Below are 21,859 nucleotides of genomic sequence, written 5' to 3'. Positions count from 1 at the left end.
ACAATCACTGCGTGTAATGAAAAAAGAAAATAAAAAAGAAAATCTGTTGTTTGATCCTACAGAAAATCACAGGTTCGATTAGCAGTAACATAACAAATTTATTCATTAAAATAGATTTATTTCTTTTACAAAACACTGTTTTGTCAAGACAATTAAATATTAAAAATGCATGTCTTTTATATGCGCTTCTATAGTTATTTTTTATAAATATACAGGTAGTTTGCTGTAGTTTGATTAATTAAAACACTCAAAGACAAGTGATTTGGGAAGTTTGGCAGAAATGTAAGCTGCAGAATTGTCTTAAATTATATTTGAGACAATTAAAGCAACAATTCAAGTATAAAGAGAAACTTTTTTTAGATGTTTAAAACATTTAATAGACCTCAACATAAAGTACAACAATTGTTCATAAAATGTTAATCAATCAAACATTCACATTTGGAAAAGAACAGTTTTTGGGCACCAATGTAAGGTCGCGGAGCAGAAAGGTTGTAAATGGCCTATTATGTTTAACATTATATTTAGAATAGCGAAGAATATAAAGCTTCATAAAAAAACATTGCTATCATTCTACATGGTCTAACAACACACGGAGGTCATTGACCTCTCAAAAGTCCTCATGTAATCCTTCACATAATCAAATATAACAATCTACATGCCACTGGACACGTGAAAATAACTAGATAAATAACTAACACCTTCATAAATTCTAAATTGCAATAGTCTATAGTCACATATACACAGCAGCAAACACGACAGAGTACGATAATTATTATTTCACTCGTTTGCAGAATGATTGAAACGTAATACAGTTTAATCCTAGAACTAGTAGTACAGTTGGATTAAAAACAATTAAATATACAAGCTTTAATTTTAGAAATTATACATGCATAAATTAAATTTGAGGATTCTAAAGCGCATGAAATTGAACTAATAGCTGACCCTACTGGGCCTCTGCTCTATTAGGCAGGCCAATACCTCACAAAGGTATTACAGGGACTCTATTCTCTTCAGCACAGACTTGGTCTGAACAATCTTTTTGTGTTTTTTTTTTTTTTTTGGTACCAATATGATGTAATCAGGTGCATCTTTTGCTATAACGACGTCCTTATTTCTTGCATTAGCTCTGTTCCACAGTGAAGTTAGACCTGAACGGTGAAACAGTGAAGGAATAAATGAATGAGACCTTCAAAACAATTCATTTAAATAAAAAGGTGCTCCATCAAGTGCGCCTAAAGCTGGAAATCTATAATGTGGTTGTGTACTGCCATCGCATGGTCATGTACTAGAGTGCAACAAGCATTCCTCGCCACCTAGTGGCTTTTACAATGCAATTTTAACTCAATAAAATAACATCAAATGGAAGGGAATACTAGGCTACATTTCTATATACACAAATCGTCTTATAGGGTATTAATATTATATAGTATAGTCTCTCTTTTAGCAGTATATACTTACATATTTTTGCCGAACATGTGGCTGTTGTACTCTAGAATGGGAGGGAGGCTCTCCTCGTCTTCAGGCACCTGGAAAGGACGATTTTAATCATTGAAAACAATCCAAACCGAAAGAGTTCACACCGTATAAAAGAAACCGGGGCTAGTTGTCACATTTAGGTACATAGACTAGTACGTTCTTATTCGAGTTCTATAGTGCCAGCTAGCTGTGAAACAAGTAAATACAAATTAAATCAAGCTCACCTCCCAGTACACCTCATCATCAAAGCAGTTATCATCAGAGGGGTCTCCCCAGAACGGAAGTCTCAGGATAAAACCTGCATATACATATATGAGGGTTATTATAATCAGTGTTGGGGAAAGTTACTTTTAAAAGTAATGCATTACAATGTTGCGTTACTCCATTAAAAAGTAACTAATTACATTACTCAGTTGCTTTTTATGGAAAGTCATGCGTTACGTTACTTTTGAGCTACTTTTTAAATCTGGACAGGGCTTGCTTGTTTGTTTTTAAAATAAAAAAGTTCTATTTTTGGCAAATATAAAAGCCTTCTCACGCCAAAAGTGAAATGAATAAGCCTCAGGCTGAAGGGAAAGTACATTTACGTCCGTACAGTAGAATGCAGAAGAAGACATTTCAACACACTTCAGCAATAAAAAAGACACACAAATGTTCGTCTAGAGTAATTTGTGCTTATTAGCATGATTGAACTGGATCATCGAAGGTCAGAAGCAAAGACATTGGTTAATAGAATGGGATTACATACATAAAGGATATTTGGGATGTTTAACATTTAATTATTGCATATTCTAAGTTGCATTATTTTTATTCATTTTGAGGAATAGTGAATCTGTGTTTTGTTTTTTTGTGAGTGAGATGAATTAATGCATATTCATATTTATTTTTGAACTACAGTAACATCTTCTGATTTCTCTCAACATGGGGACAGGAGAGCTGTCAAGCAATAAATTGAAGAAGAAAAAAAAAGGTAACTCGGATATTCTCTTGTAAATGAAAAAGTAATGCGTTACTTTACTAGTTACTTGAAAAAAGTAATCTGATTACGTAACTTGCGTTACTTGTAAAGAGTTACCCACAAAACTGATTATAATACACTAAAACCATACAAAAATGTGTTACTTTAAAGAAATGTTTTGGGTGCTCACCTACTATTGCTCCACCTACGATTCCAAAAGCAAGAGCAACACAAAGACCGGCGGCCTGGAAGCCTCCTTGCATGGCAGGAGTCCTTTCAGCATATTCCCCTTTAAAATCGAAGGTGTTTACTAACCTGTTGAGGAAAAAGGAATTTGTATCAGCAACAGTCACACTTTTAGTATTCAAAAACACAATTAATATTCAGTGATATTACTGATTTGGTTGCTCTGACAATATGGGTTAAGAGAAAGCCAAATGTGAACTGAATTGAGCTGGATAATGACATTAACTTTGCAGCATCAGTGCTGTTACTGAACTGAATCTCAGCGGAGCTGAATAGTTAGTGGCACTATATTGTCTTCTTAGAGCTGCTTTTTTCTGTTGCAATACAGAGATGATTCTCCTCCCAAAATTATGTATTTTGATCTCAAAAATACCTCATTCGGGAAGAGAAAAGCGTAAAGTTATTTATTAATTTAAATTGTAATATACATTAGTTTTCAGCAATTTTCCCCTACTTGATTTAATAATCCGTGTATCAGGGGGTTCACGGTTTTTTCTCTGTTAACATGAAGCTGCCGTGAAACAATCTGTATTGTATCAAGTACTGTATAAATAAATGTGACTTGACTTTTACAATTAAAGCAATTAAGTGAGTTGCAATCTAATCTAAGTAACAGTTTGCATTCACACTCACCCTTCATGTCCATAGACGCTCTCACTGGCAGTAGCCGCAGTGATGGCACCCACGACTGCTCCGAGGACACCGGGCATGGCGTGCAGGTTATGGATGCCACATGTGTCTTGAATCTTCATATACTTCTCCAAGAAGGGCTGCATGGAAAAAAAACTGATATAAATGTATCCGTTCTCACATGGCATATGATGCTCAAAGGCACCTGCTCTTGTACTCACAGTGATCACCAGGTAGCCGAAGGTGGAGATTATCCCGCAGCAGAAGCCCACGATGAGAGAACCGTAGGTTGTGATCATAAACTCAGCCGCTGTTCCCATGGCGACTCCCCCAGCCAGAGTTGCATTCTGGATATGCACCTAAGTTGCACAAAGCAGATGCAATGTTACAGATTTCGGTATCAGAGATACTAGTTTTCATTAGTGTTTAAAATATTTTAAGTTTTTGTTTTTATATTTTTGGTTTTCATTTTAATTTTATATAAAGTTTTGGCAAATTTGTTGTGTATGTTTTTTTTCATATTTATTAGTTTTTTAATATGTCTTTATGAATGTTTATATTCATTTCAGTACTTTAAGTTAAAGTAAATGAAAATGTTGAATGCTGAAGTAAAATAAGATTTTTAAGAAAAAAGTAACTTTTTTTTGATGGTTTTAGTTTAGTTTGAGTTTTAGTCGCTGCTGCAGATGTAATTGTGACATGATGAAGTGCTGTTATTTACCATGTCCAGTTTTCCCCTCTTGGCTGAAAGGCTTGATATGGCAAATGTAGTAAGGACTGAAGCAGACAGCGCGAGGTAGGTGTTTATGGCGGCCCGATGTTGTCCATCTCCATGATCTGCGATGGCAGAGTTGAAACTGGGCCAGAACATCCAGAGGAAGAGAGTCCCTGTAAAAATGAACATCTTCAGCTAAAGCACTGGATTTTTTTTAAAGCAGCTCATGGTAAGATCTTATCACGGGTATCTATGTGATGTAAAAGAAGTCATAACTTACCAATCATAGCAAAGACATCCGAGTGGTAGACCGATCCGCTCAGATTCTTGCTTTGGTTTAGTTTCGGTCGATAAAGAATCCATGATATTGTCAGACCGTAATATGCTCCGAAAGTGTGGATGACCATGGATCCGCCAGCGTCCCGAACCTGGGAAAAGTCAGAACAATTTGTTAGAATTTCTTGATTTGGGTAGGAATATTCAGGACTTGGGGATAATGGATATTCACCAGGGTTGTCATTATCAATTGAACCTAAAAAAAATATATATATATATATATATATACAATTTTAAGTAAAAAATCTAATTCAGGTAGTTGCCAAGGCAACATTTCAATTATTATTATTATTTTTAGATGAACCACTAAAATTACTAATTGGAAATAAAATAAAACCTTTTGAAACCATTGTGTTAATTGAAAAAAAAAGTTATAATAATTTAATTTCAGCTTTATTTCAAATTATGAAGAACTTACTTTTTTCACTTGAAAGTATTAAAACCTTAAATTAATTAAAATGAATATATACATATATATAAAAAACTCAAACATATGAAAGTTATTTACCAAGGCAACATAAAAATAAAATAATTTAAAACAAAAAAGCACATAACAAAATTACTAAAAATGTAGCAGTTAACTGCAAAAGATTTGAGTTAATATCATGTTAAGGCAAATTAAAGCTTAGTCGATATTTAATTAATTTAAATTAACATGTTTGTGCAGGACAGAAAAAAATACAAAATTGAATTAAAAATAGAAAATTAAAATGGAAAGTTCTTCTAATTTAATCTTTTTGTCTGTTAAATGTAAAAAAAAACAAAAAACAACAACAACTTACAAACGTACAGTACAACTAACATTATTAATATTTTATTTTTATACTTTTCATTTTAAACCATATAATAGAGTATAAAATAAATAATGCTAAAACAACACTGCTTCTTACATGGAGAACATGAAGAATGATGTATTCCTCGACTGCAAACAGTGTGATGCCAAATAGTGTCAAGACCATCAGCTGCACTGGACTGACTTTCCCCAGCAGAGCTCCATAAGCAATGAGACATCCAGCCACACAGAAGTCGGCATTGATGATACTGATGAAAGAAAGATGGTGGTTCATTTTTGGTCTTCATTTTCTACATCAGCTGTATCACATAAATCATAATCCTTTGATGCACTGATCAGCAAAATCACACTTGCAGTGTGTTGATTTAAACGTGCATATGACGACACTATGTGGCACACACAAAAAACAGCTTTACTTCATGTGCAAGTGGAGCCAAAGACCTTAAATAAGGGTGTGAGGCGAGGTGCAAAACGTACTTCTCAATTCCGATCTTGATTTGGCCATCAGCCGGGTCCAGAGAGTGAAACCAGCCCTGCATGAGAAGAGCCCACTGCAGACCAAAGGCGGCGATGAGAAAGTTAAACCCGACCCCGCCAAAGCTGTAACGCTTCAGGAAGGTCATGAGAAAGCCAAAACCCACGAAGATCATCACATGCACATCCTGAAAACCTGCCGAGCAAGGAGAAAGAGGGTGGAGGTGGTTAATGGATCAACATATAACAGAACCTCCCTAATTTTCAAGCTCAACCAAATATGATAATTTTGCTGATTAAAAAAAAAAGTGATTAAATTAAAAGAAAAAAGTTTCAATGATAAATTAATTGTATTTAGTATCAATCCATGCAGAACTTGAAAACTCACTTGGGTATCTGTAGTAGAAGTCGTTCTCGATGTCACTCGTGATGTTGTTCTCATGTTTGTGCTCAGACCAGTGCGCGTCCGACTCTTCATCATAACGTACAAACAGTCCAAACAAGATGATCATGGCGATCTGCCACACGAAGCAGACCGCAGGCAGACTGACCCGGACGTCAGGGTTTTTGTCCTTGCACCAGAATCCTCTGCAGCAGGCAGCGAAGTTCCCCATGGTGAAGTGAAGTTAAGAGATGATCTGGTGGGAAAAGCTCTCTTGTAATTTCTGCGTTGGGTGCAGCTGTATTTATAGCTGGTTATCTGGAGGTGTGTCACAGGTTGCAGGTGTACCTTCTGGAAATTAAATTTGGGTGGCCGTGACACTCACCTGACAAGACTGATCAATATCTGCTCTGGTGACTGACAACTTCTACTTTTTTTTTTTTTTAAGATGTCACTCTAGTCTTACTAGACTTAATTATAATTACACTTGGACTATTCAAAACAACTTTGCAACTGCAAGTCATCTTTAGGTCCGATCTTTTTTTTGTTTGTTGCACTTTTGGAAGGTTTTAATACGTTTGAACTGATTTCAATTTCTGTGCATATCCGAACCCTCAAAATCAGGAAAATCAGGGCAAACACGTTAATGACTACGAGCAGGAAACTGGCAGTGCATGTTTTGTAAAAAAGTGATTCATTTCTTTTTATTCTGCTTTATTGCTTTTGTTCAGCAGGGCAACTTCTTTTGAGCATCTGAATAAATCAAATCAGCTTGCAACTCATGCAAAGTATCGTCTGTGTGGTTCTGAAAATGAAAAACTTAACAGAAATACTGATCAGTTGCAAAACATAAAAATGTTCCCTCATACGTAGAGTATATTTTAACCTAAAATCCTTAATTTATGTTTTATAAATTGAGTGATGTTGCCATTACCTATATTTTATTATATTTTATAAAAAGTGCATTTGTGTGTGTGTGTGCAAAATATATACAAAAAAAGGCAGTCAACTCCTAAGTCACAAGAGTCATGTTGCCATTACCTATATTTTATTATATTTTATAAAAAGTGCATTTGTGTGTGTGTATGCAAAATATATACAAAAAAGGCAGTCAACTCCTAAGTCACAAGAGTTATGTAAATAGCCAATATCTCAATGATTGTAATTGTTCTCTGTTGGGAACATACCAGATATTATCGTTTTCTATGAAGCTGAACTGCTGTTATATAACTGGATCACCTGCATCTGCTCTCTTCATTATGCAAAGACTTTAAAAACTGAGGCTTCTTGTAAATCTCAAAGCTGTTGTAATGATGTTGTACATAACCAAACCTTAGTGAACATAAAGCACTTTTCACCATCTGAATATATTGCATATCTGTGTACAGTAGTAATTTAACTAAGGCATAACAGAATCATCCACATTTGCATATCATGCTAATTTTAAGAGACATCTTGTATTTTTAATACAAGCTGTTTTTATGTATAGATCAATGCTGTCTGCATTAGATTTCATTTTGACATCATGAATTGCATTTGTTTTTTCATGTTAATGCACAATGTGCATTTGGGGGCTGACAACATTTTCTTTAATATTCTAAAACCACCATTAAAACATTTTAAACAATATATTTTTAGAATATTTTAAAAGACAGAGACAATCAGTTTGCCTCTATATGCTGCATTTAATATAATCTAACTGCTAAAAAAAAGGAACATTTTAAATGAACATGTGCTTTTTTCCTAATATATAAGAACTTTAAATAAAAAAAAACCTCTCTTGCATCATCCATTCAACAAGATATACTACAGCTCTTAATTTACACTACTTTCCGCATTATCAAACAACAGTAAAATGATCAAAACTGTGTGTATACAAAGCTAATTTCAAGCATTTAATCAGAAACCCTCAAAAGATCAGGAGAAATCAATCGCTGGTAGTGTATTAAGTAATTTGTCTTGCATCCCAAAGTCAGCCTCATGTCTAGACAATAAAAAGGAAGGGTGTGCATATCTCTTCATGCTTGGCTAGAGAACATTCGTCTCTCACAGCGCTTCTGGAGGTGTGTTTCACCGAAAAACAGGTATAGAACATGTGACAGTAAGTGTGGCCCTCAGATCCTTATCAGGACAGCATTCCAAAGATAACAGGAATCACTTGACCATGCCTGGCCTTTGCGATCTGTCACTAGGACATTCCATCACTGGCGACAAAAGGATATCACATGATCCACTGACAATCAAAGACAAGTCAAGCCTTCAGTAATGTACAGCTGATTTGACGTTAAGGTAACATTCTATTTCCTGTGCTGTGATCATAACATAAATAATCACCAAATAAGTCCAATAATGTTATAACACAGTGGTCATTTGATATGAAATGCGTCTGATGAAAACTCATCTTACAGAAATTTCTATGTCTAAAAACTAAAAAGTGTGTAATATATTATAATTTAATTCCAAGTTCGTGTGGAAGTAAATTTGAACCTGCCATGCATTTCTATTTAAGCATGCTATATATATATATATATATATATATCCACCTTTACTTGACCCTCTAACTCTAGCACTTTCTATTCTATTTTAATTCTACTTTATCTATATTTATCTTCTTATATATGTATATGTGTATATATATGTATGTATGTATTTATATGTAAGTGTGTATATATATATATATATATATATATATATATATATATATATGCCGTGAAAATGTTTTTGCTCTCTTCATGTTTTTTAAATTTTTGCATATTTGTCAGAATTAAAAGATTCAGATCATCAAACAAATTTTTAAATTACACAAAGATAATGCAAGTAAATACAAAATGCAGTTTTTAAATGATGATTTCATTTGTTAAGGAAAAAAGCTGTCCAAACATACCTGGCCCTACATGAAAAATTAATTGACCCCTCCTGTTAAATCATGAAAGAACTGTGATTAACTCTTTCCCCGCCAGCATTTTTGAAAAAAGTTGCCAGCCACTATATATATATATATATATATATATATATGTGTGTGTGTGTGCGTATGTGTGTGCGTTTATATATGTGTGTATGTATGGGTGTGTATATATGTATATGTGTGTTTGTATGTATGTATGTATGCGTGTGTGTGTATGTGTATATATATGTATGTATATGTATATATTACATATATTACATATATATATTACATGTACTGTGTTAGGCTAACCGAGACTTGTCATTTGCACTTATATATTGTTGCTCTTTTGTTAGTTTTGACTGCTTTTATTGTCCTCATTTGTAAGTCGCTTTGGATAAAAGCATCTGCTAAATGACTAAATAAATAAATATATATATATAATAATAAAGATTTTTTATATTTTTGAAAGAAGTCTATTATGCTCACCAAGGCTACTTTTATTTGATCAAAATACAGTAAAAACAGTAATATTGTGAAATGGTTTTCAAATATCAATCAATTAAATGTACCCTTGCTTAATTATTATTATTTAAAAAATAACAAAGAGCTTACACCAAACTGGTAGTGCAACATGGTTTCCAAAAAAATATTAACTTTTTTTTTTTATAATAATACAATTTTCTTGAGCAGCAAGTCAGCATATTAGAGTGATTTCTGAAGGATCATGAAAATATTTGCCAAATATTAAAGCTATAGTGTCCTCAATTTCATAGCGTTTATGTTTTAAGGAATGTTTTGTTTGTTCCAGGATTGATTGATTGATTTTGTTTTTTTATGTTTGGAAATATATCTAAATAGTAAGAATAATGAAAGATATCTAACAGTATATATATATATATATATATATATATATATATATATATCTAACAGTAAATAGTTATTTTACAATGCATTAACATTTCAAAATATTACAATGTTTTTATATACATAACATAAATGTTTTTATTGTATTTATGATTAAATAAATGCAGCCTTGGTGATCAAAAGAGATATATACTGTATACTAATATAGCAAATTACAATGGTGTTGCTTTGTGCAGTTTCTCCCAGATAAAAGGGAATCACAACTGTAGTTCATATTACAACGGCGTATGACTCGGGTATGAAAGCAAAAGCATCTTACAAAAACATCAAAAGCAAATATCTAAACCACATCATTATAGCAGTCCATCACAGAGACAAAAGGAGTGAGGTCAACTTGTCAAAAAGCACACCCTCTAACTGGGAAGAGAGGCTTGGAGGAAATAGACATGCTTGGAGGATTAGGGGGGCCGGTTGAATAAACATAGCCACTATGTTAAGACTGTGTTTTAAGAACTAGTTTCAGTTGGCCAAGATGTAATCTATCAAATTGGGCCAATTTACCTTTTTGTAACTTACTAAAGTCATGACCAGTGTTGAAGAAAACAAATTAGATGACTAACTTTCTTCTCAACTTGTGGCCGGCCAAATGGTCTAGAGGATTTTGGCTTTCACAATCCTGCTGAGCCACACACACAAAAAAAGTTGGATCTGGAAAGTCGAGCTGTGAAGCGACCTGTCAAAGACGAACCGTTGCGCAAGTGTGGATGAATTTCAGCTAATCATATATATCTCACTTTAACTGAGAACCCTACTTTCGCAAAGACCACGACTGATAGTCATGCTGATAGTAATACTGATGAGCAGCATATGTAATATGTAGTGTGCTTTGGCATGTGATGCCACTGATTAAATTAATAATCAGTGTATATTTAAATTAATAATAATATGCTATTTTTAATGTCAAGCAAAAGGCTATACTCAGTGGTGTACTTTTTGGGAGAAGGCTATCTGTACTTTACTTGAGTTTTTATATTTCAGGCGACTTTTACTTTTACTCCACTACATTTCCTATTTAAAATGTATACTTTTACTCCGATACATTTCCCCGTAGCATATTCGTTACTACAAAATAAAGTCAGAAGAACACGGACTCAATAGTATATCTCTACGGACTGCAGGAAAGCAGGTTTGACGAATCAGTGGTCTGGCGCTTGCAAGTTAGACTCCTAAAAACACCTTTGCTTATGTGCAAACAAGTGCGTGCACATCCGCAGATGATTCATGTTCCACTCAAGTAAGGCTGGGGTGTGCGGTATACAGTATATCTGCGATAATATGGTAAGTGTTGTTTTAATGATGTGCCATCTGACATTATCAACTATATCACCAAATCTCCATAGCAAATCACACATAGAGAGTGCACGCACATTGATTTATTAGTCTATTAAAATTCAAAATTCAAGGCATTCTAAATTGTATATGGCAAAAACGCTTCTGTATGCATTTTATATTTATTTTATTTAATATAGTTAACTTAATCTATATCACACAGAGAGTACTGTTTTTCTGCAGATATTAGCATAACAAATTTAACAATCTTTTTATACAAGTTTAGTAAAGTTAGCAATAAGTGACTTACATTTTAGATATAATATTGCTTGTTTTTGCTCAATTTTGCCAACGAAAATAGGCTAACTCCAAAAAGAAATGAAACAGTAATGCAATGTCATTTTTGCTTATTTATATAATATATTGTGGATGGATAGACGGATGGATGGATATAGATAGGTGTGTGTGTGTGTGTCTGTCTATCTAAATATTATGCTGACCTGGATCTGTTGAAGGGGTGCTGGGATATAGTTGCTGTATGGCCCTGGGCTGGTAATGCAAATGCTACGGGTTAAAAAGATCACAGCAGTCTTGCGTCTCTGAGCAATGGTGTTTACTCATTGAATGAATCAGCTTTTTGAACAAATCGGTTGAATAAATGATTCAGTGATTCACTCATTAACACAGTCAAATGCGTTGTTCCTGAATGAATCTGTTGTTTGAATGAATCAGTTGAATCTCAATGACTCACTCATTAACAATCACTTGCTGACACCTACTGGCGGTTTTAATTCCACATTTCGACTATTTTTTCATGTTTTTAAATAATTTCAAATATCAGTATTCAACGTTTTGTTAAAAACAAAACATTATTTATCCATCTGTGACTGCAGGTTAAATGCATTCATGTCCCCTCTGAGATACACTGTGTAAATACATCTAAATGCTATTTCAGATGCAGATTCCAGAAATGTTTTCTTATGTTGGAATGAAAGACACTATAAGTACTGGATGAAGCGCTTCTTATTCTTACCCAAAAATACAAAATGGAAGAAATAGTTCAAACTGAACACAATCTTGAAAACATTTTATATAAATGTATTATTATTATTTGCTTCTTTTCCATTTTGCATTTACTTGTACTTTTACTTTCAATACTTAAGAACATTTAAGATTAAAATTTTTTTTTCGTACTTATCACTCATCATTAAGGCTGACCTGTGAACTATAGAGGAGCACTGAGGGAATTCTGTCACTGTGACATGCAAAATGCAGACGGTTAACTCTCTGATCCTCCTCTACTTTTACATGCAGTTTCACACATTTTTTCACACGTCTGCCCGGTAGGCCTACAGGCCTTGGCTTTTAATACGTTCCTGTCATTGTGATGTTTTCACTGCTATGAGCTCAGCATACATGCATATATGATATTCTAAATGGCAAAATACGTGAAATGCAGTACAAATAAAATACATAGTGATAGTTTCAGATTTTAAATTTAAAATGGAAAGAAATTCAAAATCTGAAAAATGAAGGTTGAATAGGTTGCACGGGTTGAAAATGTTATGGACTTACTGACTTAATAAAAACTCATTTCTGCTGTAATGACAAATCTGTTTTTTTATTTACAGAAATTGTGAGTGACAATATGTTAAAATGATTAAATAAATGTATCAAATTTAAAGAATTGTATCAAATTCTCAAAGACTAGATGGTCACCGTAACCACCCAGATCCAGTTAGTATCCAGTTTTAATACGTTCCTGTCATTGTGATGTTTTCACTGCTATGAGCTCAGCATACATGCATATATGATATTCTAAATGGCAAAATACGTGAAATGCAGTACAAATAAAATACATAGTGATAGTTTCAGATTTTAAATTTAAAATGGAAAGAAATTCAAAATCTGAAAAATGAAGGTTGAATAGGTTGCACGGGTTGAAAATGTTATGGACTTACTGACTTAATAAAAACTCATTTCTGCTGTAATGACAAATCTGTCTTTTTATTTACAGAAATTGTGAGTGACTATGTTAAAATGATTAAATAAATGTATCAAATTTAAAGAATTGTATCAAATTCTCAAAGACTAGATGGTCACCGTAACCACCCAGATCCAGTTAGTATCCAGATCAGATGGTGGATCAGCACCTAGAGACGACCTCTACAGCCCTGAATGTCAGCGGAGACCATGTCAACTAGACAAACCCCAGAGACAGATCCCCTGTGAAGACCTCGGCGGCCATCGGCACAAGACCACGAGAACCAGACAAGTCCTCTGCTCAATCTGACGTGTGTTGCAGCCTGGAATTAAACCCCACCATGCTGGTTTCATCTGGCCAGAGAAGAACTGGCCCCCTGACTGAGCCTGGTTTCTCCTAAGGTTCACCGATGGAGTTTTGGTTCCTTGCCACTGTCGTTTGTGGCATGCTTAGTTGGAGACACTTAATTTCTGTCAATATTTTCGGCTTGATTGCACAGACACTTTTGGATGAGAACTGAACTGGATGATGAATCATCAATGAACTGACCTTAACTGAAAAATGTACTGTTTGTTATCCTCCTCTTACGTTATTGATAAACTATTTTCCTGTCTGACACTGTAAAGCTGCTTTGACACAATCTGTAATGTATAGAAAGAAATTCAAAATCTGAAAAATGAAGGTTGAATAGGTTGCACGGGTTGAAAATGTTATGGACTTACTGACTTAATAAAAACTCATTTCTGCTGTAATGACAAATCTGTCTTTTTATTTACAGAAATTGTGAGTGACTATGTTAAAATGATTAAATAAATGTATCAAATTTAAAGAATTGTATCAAATTCTCAAAGACTAGATGGTCACCGTAACCACCCAGATCCAGTTAGTATCCAGATCAGATGGTGGATCAGCACCTAGAGACGACCTCTACAGCCCTGAATGTCAGCGGAGACCATGTCAACTAGACAAACCCCAGAGACAGATCCCCTGTGAAGACCTCGGCGGCCATCGGCACAAGACCACGAGAACCAGACAAGTCCTCTGCTCAATCTGACGTGTGTTGCAGCCTGGAATTAAACCCCACCATGCTGGTTTCATCTGGCCAGAGAAGAACTGGCCCCCTGACTGAGCCTGGTTTCTCCTAAGGTTCACCGATGGAGTTTTGGTTCCTTGCCACTGTCGTTTTTGGCATGCTTAGTTGGAGACACTTAATTTCTGTCAATATTTTCGGCTTGATTGCACAGACACTTTTGGATGAGAACTGAACTGGATGATGAATCATCAATGAACTGACTTTAACTGAAAAATGTACTGTTTGTTATCCTCCTCTTACGTTATTGACAAACTATTTTCCTGTCTGGTGTGTGTGTGTGTGTGTGTGTCTGTCTGTCTATCTATCTATCTAAATATTATGCTGACCTGGATCTGTTGAAGGGGTGCTGGGATATAGTTGCTGTATGGCTCTGGGCTGGTAATGCAAATGCTACGGGTTCACTCATCATTAAGGCTGACCTGTGAACTATAGAGGAGCACTGAGGGAATTCTGTCACTGTGACATGCAAAATGCAGACGGTTAACTCTCTGATCCTCCTCTACTTTTACATGCAGTTTCACACATTTTTTCACACGTCTGCCCGGTAGGCCTACAGGCCTTGGCTTTTAATACGTTCCTGTCATTGTGATGTTTTCACTGCTATGAGCTCAGCATACATGCATATATGATATTCTAAATGGCAAAATACGTGAAATGCAGTACAAATAAAATACATAGTGATAGTTTCAGATTTTAAATTTAAAATGGAAAGAAATTCAAAATCTGAAAAATGAAGGTTGAATAGGTTGCACGGGTTGAAAATGTTATGGACTTACTGACTTAATAAAAAAAACTATTTTCCTGTCTGACACTGTAAAGCTGCTTTGACACAATCTGTAATGTATAAAGCGCTGTATAAAGAAAAGAAAGAAGCAAAAAGAAAAATGACAGAATTCCAGGCGTTTCAAGGACCGAATACATTTCAGGGTTCATACTTTTTACGACCAATGAATTTACATGACGTTTCCAGTCATTCATGATTACAGGATAAGGTGTTATTAATTTATTCTTTTTATGTTATACTCAAATAGTACAAAATTCTGTCAAAAATACTTCAGCTTGACATAACTAGAACATTTCTAAATCATTCTACATTTACATTTCGTTTAGTAGACACTATTATCTAAAGCAACTTTATAAATATGTTTAATAAATATTCGTCCTAGAAATTTCGATGACTTTTCTAAGTCTGGAATTCACACTTTTCCAAGATTTTCCCTGGATTTTAACCCTGTTAGAACCGGATCTTGACAGTTCTTGTAAGAACAAATTAAAATTTGTCTTGAATTTGAGCTGTTTTAGCTTATTTTTGTCTTATTTTAAAACAATTTGCGGTCCCCATGGAAGTGTGCTGAGGTCCCCTATTGGGACCCGTCCCCTTGGTTGAGAACCACTGCTATAACATATTTCTAAGAAACATCTTTTTTCCATGTGAAACATTTGATACTCCAACCCATGCTTGAAGTAGGCAGGTATGCACAGAAGTTTTCAGTCCAAGGATCCAGTAATACACTCAAAAAGACAGTTCAAAACAGTGCAAATGCAGAGAAAACCCGGCCGATTTCATTAGAGATGGTGGAGAGAATAGCGACTCACCTCCAGACTTTTCATTTCAGCATGTATTTGGCTTCATACGGCCTGTGATTGTTTCAGAGCAGCCCAAGCCATTTCTCATCGCGCTGTGTGAAATACAGACTGACGATGGATCAAAACATCCAACTGCTGCCCGAGCATTTATGAATGTAAATGTCATAATTAAGGTATAGACAATTATGCGTGAGTACTAGGCCTATATACATGCACTGTGAATTACGAAAGTGGTATTGCGGTTCCTACTACTGTGAATTTACAGGCCTTTCCTGAATCAATCTCTATTGTGCACAGATGCTAATATCCAAACTTTGATACACAGCAAAAAGGAACCAGCTTAACACTTCATGGACTGGGAATTATTTTTTTTAATAAAAATAAATAAATAGGTGTAGAAAGTTTTCACTCCGAAATTGCTAATACATTTCTCAAATTTTCTAAAATAGTAAGTAGTAAAATAGTTCTAAAACAAAAACAGCCAATTAAAGGTGTAATTTGAGACACATCTGTCAAAAACACAGAGAGAATTTGCTATAGGCACTTCCACCCAATGCTTTGAAACGCCCTATAGAGAAAGGTGCTCTGCTACATGCCTGACAGGCTGATGAAGTCTTAACCACCAGTAAGGCTAACCATCCTGTCAAGTGTTTAGCAGAGAACCTTTTACTAATGTGCCCTTCAAACCCATATCTTAAAGGAATAGTTCACCCCAAAAAAAGAAAATTTGCCGAGGATTTACTCACCCTCAGGCCATTCAAGATGTAGATGACTTTGTTTCTTTATTGGATCAGATTTGGAGGAATTTAGCATTGCATCACTTGCTCACCAATGGATCCTCTGCAGTGAATGGGTGCCGTCAGAATGAGAGTCCAAACAGCTGATAAAAACATCACAATAATCCACAAGTAATCCACACCACTCCAGTTTATCGGGTAACACCTTAAATATAAAGCTGTATGTCTGTAATAAACAAATCCATCAAGACATTTTCAACTTTAAACTGTTTCTTCTAGCTAAAATGTGAGTCCTCTATCCATAATATTGCTTTTTTTCCAGTCAAAAAGTTGTCTCGTCTGAATCAGGAGAGAAATATGCACAGATCAAGCACCATTTACAAGCAAAAACTGTAGAAAAAACAGTCCTAAACAAATATGTGGGTGGATTTTGATGTGAGAGGACAATAGAGGAAGCGTTAATTATGGAACATGGACTCATTTGTTTCTTACAAACATGCAGCTTTTCGCATCACAAGACATTTGTGATTGTTGAGAGTGGTGTGGATTATTGTGATGTTTTTATCAGCTGTTTGGACTCTCATTCTCATTCATTCACTGCAGAGGATTCATTGGCGAGCAAGTGATTTAATGCTAAATTTCTCAGCAAACTTTCATTTTTGATGAAAGACCGCTCCTCATCAGAGTTACAAATATCATCCGATCGTGGTTGTATCTCTCTATTAGTGCCACTGGATCTTGACACTATGACTCTCATTCTGACGGCACCCATTCACTGCAGAGGATTCATTGGCGAGCAAGTGATTTAATGCTAAATTTCTCAGCAAACTTTCATTTTTGATGAAAGACCGCTCCTCATCAGAGTTACAAATATCATCCGATCGTGGTTGTATCTCTCTATTAGTGCCACTGGATCTTGACACTATCGACCACGACATTCTTTTGAATAGAGTAGAAAATTATTTTGGCAATAGTGGAAAAACATCACAATAATCCACACCACTCTCAACAATCACAAATGTCTTGTGATGCGAAAAGCTGCATGTTTGTAAGAAACAAATGAGTCCATGTTCCATAATTAACGCTTCCTCTATTGTCCTCTCACATCAAAATCCACCCACATATTTGTTTAGGACTGTTTTTTCTACAGTTTTTGCTTGTAAATGGTGCTTGATCTGTGCATATTTCTCTCCTGATTCAGACGAGACAACTTTTTGACTGGAAAAAAAGCAATATTATGGATAGAGGACTCACATTTTAGCTAGAAGAAACAGTTTAAAGTTGAAAATGTCTTGATGGATTTGTTTATTACAGACATACAGCTTTATATTTAAGGTGTTACCCGATAAACTGGAGTGGTGTGGATTACTTGTGGATTATTGTGATGTTTTTATCAGCTGTTTGGACTCTCATTCTCATTCATTCACTGCAGAGGATTCATTGGCGAGCAAGTGATTTAATGCTAAATTTCTCAGCAAACTTTCATTTTTGATGAAAGACCGCTCCTCATCAGAGTTACAAACATCATCCGATCGTGGTTGTATCTCTCTATTAGTGCCACTGGATCTTGACACTATCGACCACGACATTCTTTTGAATAGAGTAGAAAATTATTTTGGCAATAGTGGAATTGCATTTGTTTCTTACAAACATGCAGCTTTTCGCATCACAAGACATTTGTGATTGTTGAGAGTGGTGTGGATTATTGTGATGTTTTTATCAGCTGTTTGGACTCTCATTCTCATTCATTCACTGCAGAGGATTCATTGGCGAGCAAGTGATTTAATGCTAAATTTCTCAGCAAACTTTCATTTTAGATGAAAGACCGCTCCTCATCAGAGTTACAAACATCATCCGATCGTGGTTGTATCTCTCTATTAGTGCCACTGGATCTTGACACTATCGACCACGACATTCTTTTGAATAGAGTAGAAAATTATTTTGGCAATAGTGGAATTGCATTGGCATGGTTCAAATCATACTTATTTGATCGATCATCATCAATTTGTAACAGTGAATGACTAGGTAGCATACCGATCACAAGTGCAGTATGGAGTACCATATCTAGAACACTGTCTAACACTTGATGGCTGTGCTGTCAATTCTTCGTCATCAGTTAGGAACCTATGTGTGCTATTTGATAGCAACCTTTCCTTTGAAAGCCACGTTTCTAGCATTTGTAAAACATTTTTACATCTTAAAAATATATCTAAATTATGACCTATGCTTTCAATGTCAAATGCAGAAATGTTAATTCATGCGTTCATGACCTCAAGGTTAGATTATTGTAATGTTTTATTAGGAGGTTGTGCTGCACGCTTAATAAACAAACTCCAGCTGGTCCAAAATGCAGCAGATATTCTTACTAGGAAGTACACTCTTAAAAATAAAGGTGCTTCAAAAGGTTCTTCAAGCGATGCCATAGAAGAACCATCTTTGGTTCCACAAAGAACCATTCAGTCAAAGGTTCTTTAAAGAACCATCTCTTTCTTACCTTATTGGCATGGTTCAAATCATACTTATTTGATCGATCATCATCAATTTGTAACAGTGAATGACTAGGTAGCATACCGATCACAAGTGCAGTATGGAGTACCATATCTAGAACACTGTCTAACACTTGATGGCTGTGCTGTCAATTCTTCGTCATCAGTTAGGAACCTATGTGTGCTATTTGATAGCAACCTTTCCTTTGAAAGCCACGTTTCTAGCATTTGTAAAACATTTTTACATCTTAAAAATATATCTAAATTATGACCTATGCTTTCAATGTCAAATGCAGAAATGTTAATTCATGCGTTCATGACCTCAAGGTTAGATTATTGTAATGTTTTATTAGGAGGTTGTGCTGCACGCTTAATAAACAAACTCCAGCTGGTCCAAAATGCAGCAGATATTCTTACTAGGAAGTACACTCTTAAAAATAAAGGTGCTTCAAAAGGTTCTTCAAGCGATGCCATAGAAGAACCATCTTTGGTTCCACAAAGAACCATTCAGTCAAAGGTTCTTTAAAGAACCATCTCTTTCTTACCTTTTTATAATCTGAAGAACCTTCTTTCGCCACAAAGAACCTTTTGTGAAACAGAAAGTTTCTTCAAGATGTTAAAGGTTCTTTATGGAACCATTTAGACAAAAAGGTTCTTCTATGGCATCATGTAGCACCTTTATTTTTAAGTGTATGACCATATCAGCCCAGTTTTGTCGACACTGCACTGGCTCTCTATTAAACACTGTATACATTTTAAAATCTTGCTCATTACTTGATGGCCCTGAATGGTTTAGCTCCTCAGTACTTGATACATTATAGTCCTTCACATCCAATGCGATCTCAAAACTCTGGCCATTTGATAATACCTAGATTATCTAAATCAACTGCGGACGGCCTTTTCCTATTTAGCGCCCAAACTCTGGAACAATCTACCTAGCGTTGTTCTAGATTAAAGACCCATCTCTTTAACCAGGCATACGCATAACACACTATCACATTTCTACATCCATTCAATTCCCGATGTACTTGTTGCATCATAAGAAGAATGGGTTTTATTCTTATTACACTAAAGCAGCTTTAACACAATCTGTATTGTATAAAGCGCAATATAAATAAAGGTGACTTGACTTGATTTTTGGATAAACTACTCCTTTAACAAAACCACAGTTATTTTTGGATTGCTATTCTTCTTTATTTATTTTTGCAGTTTTTGGACTCTCAGCGAAATAACTGGAGTTATTTTATGTTTCAAATAATAAGGACTTGACTTGATTTTTGGATAAACTACTCCTTTAACAAAACCACAGTTATTTTTGGATTGCTATTCTTCTTCTTTATTTATTTTTGCAGTTTTTGGACTCTCAGCGAAATAACTGGAGTTATTTTATGTTTCAAATAATAAATTATGTAAACCTTAAGTCACATGGCAACCATCAAGAACTCTCACAGTGAGTTTCGTGAGGAAGCAGGTGCTCCACGAGGGAATACCTGCAGGCCTTTCAAATGGTATTTGTTGCAATGTGCGGCTGTGTCACGAGACGTCTCAGCTGACACTCAACATGTCACACTGGCATGCTGTCTAACACATCAGGACCCTCAGTGTCATGCTCTCAGAACACTGATGACCCCTTTAATGCACCAACAATTAAACTTGGGGTTTCTGTGTCAAATACATTGCAAATCAATTTTTAAAAGATGGATAGGAAAGTACATTTATCCACTAATAATCATGGTACTCGATCTTCATTTATGTAACAAACGCATTGAGTGTATTCTGAGTCATGAAGACCTGATATGGATCAGAATGCATTCATTCTGACTGTCGTGCGAGTGGAACTAGTTTCATTCAAGATGCAGGCTCATTATTCTTCAAACATGTGCACTATCTCCAAATGTCACACATGGTTGCACTTTAAATATTTGCAAATATATTTTTAGAATTTAAAGTCCATAAAATACACGGTTCCTTAAAAGTATTTAGACATCAAATCCACACTTAATTTATAAACTTCACTGCACAGATAGAATATCTAACTTGAACTCTCTAAGCAATTTTTGCAATGACATATAACCGAATGGTGTTCAGGTGATAAGGTTCAGCACACCTTGGACTGTGATTAACAAACCTAACAAACTTCTTTTTGGGAAATGTTTTGCTAAATGCATGGTTTGATATTTTGTTAATGCAATGATATTCAGGCATGTTATAGTATATTGCATTTGTGCAGACTGCAGGGCGACGTTTCAAAACAATGATTTTACATAGCATATTAATTTTGCAACTTGCATATACATTTTTTTCGTACGTCACACTCTATTAACCCACATTGAGTTAAAAAAAAAAAACTCAAATAATGCTTTTATAGAGTTTAAGTTAGCACTATGAGTGCGCTGAAAGGTTACTATGTTTTCATAAGATTATAGCACTGTTCTGGACCCACATTTATTATGCTGAGCTTGGATTATCTGTGACTTGTCCCAATACTCACTATCATTTTTATAAACAAAAATGTCTGTGGATAAGCAAAAATGAAAAAGAGTCATAAGAGAGCTCAAAAAATATCATGCTAACAGTTTTTGTTATGCAAAGGGTTAAAGCCTTGTGCAGGTTTGTCTGTGAGTCACCTGTCATATGTCATATTTTCTCCTTGGTCTCCTTCATGCCCAGAGCATGATAAGACACATGAACAGAAAGACATTCACACCTGCGTGCCTCAAAGTTTTGCAGTGCACAAAGCATCAGAAACATTATTTATGGAATTTATGGAAGTGCAAATGCAAAGTTTCATGACAAAACTGCAGCACTGCAAGATCACTACTTGTCAGTGATACATTTCGATGTATGATGGATTTAAGACCTGTTTACCCCAAAAGCCAAAT

The 21,859-nt window shown here is 35.1% G+C and overlaps 1 protein-coding gene across 1 annotated transcript; it reads right to left on the bottom strand.

Moving 5' to 3' along the window:
- Positions 1-1,073: 1,073 nt before the first annotated feature.
- LOC107594765 (ammonium transporter Rh type C-like) lies at positions 1,074-6,242 on the bottom strand. Its single transcript, XM_016284936.1, has 11 exons — positions 6,017-6,242; positions 5,632-5,824; positions 5,252-5,402; positions 4,306-4,453; positions 4,032-4,198; positions 3,532-3,669; positions 3,314-3,450; positions 2,625-2,749; positions 1,701-1,774; positions 1,459-1,526; positions 1,074-1,148 (listed from the first exon to the last, which is right to left on the bottom strand). The coding sequence occupies exons 1-11, from the start codon at positions 6,240-6,242 to the stop codon at positions 1,121-1,123; spliced, it is 1,455 nt and encodes a 484-aa protein (XP_016140422.1). The 3' UTR covers positions 1,074-1,120.
- Between the last annotated feature and the right edge of the window lie 15,617 nt (positions 6,243-21,859).

Source organism: Sinocyclocheilus grahami, unplaced genomic scaffold (assembly GCF_001515645.1).
Source record: "Sinocyclocheilus grahami isolate Dianchi unplaced genomic scaffold, SAMN03320097.WGS_v1.1 scaffold190.1, whole genome shotgun sequence".
Taxonomy (NCBI): Eukaryota; Metazoa; Chordata; class Actinopteri; order Cypriniformes; family Cyprinidae; genus Sinocyclocheilus; species Sinocyclocheilus grahami.
Note: the sequence above shows the minus strand (reverse complement) of the source record. Positions and strands in the feature narration are given on the sequence as shown.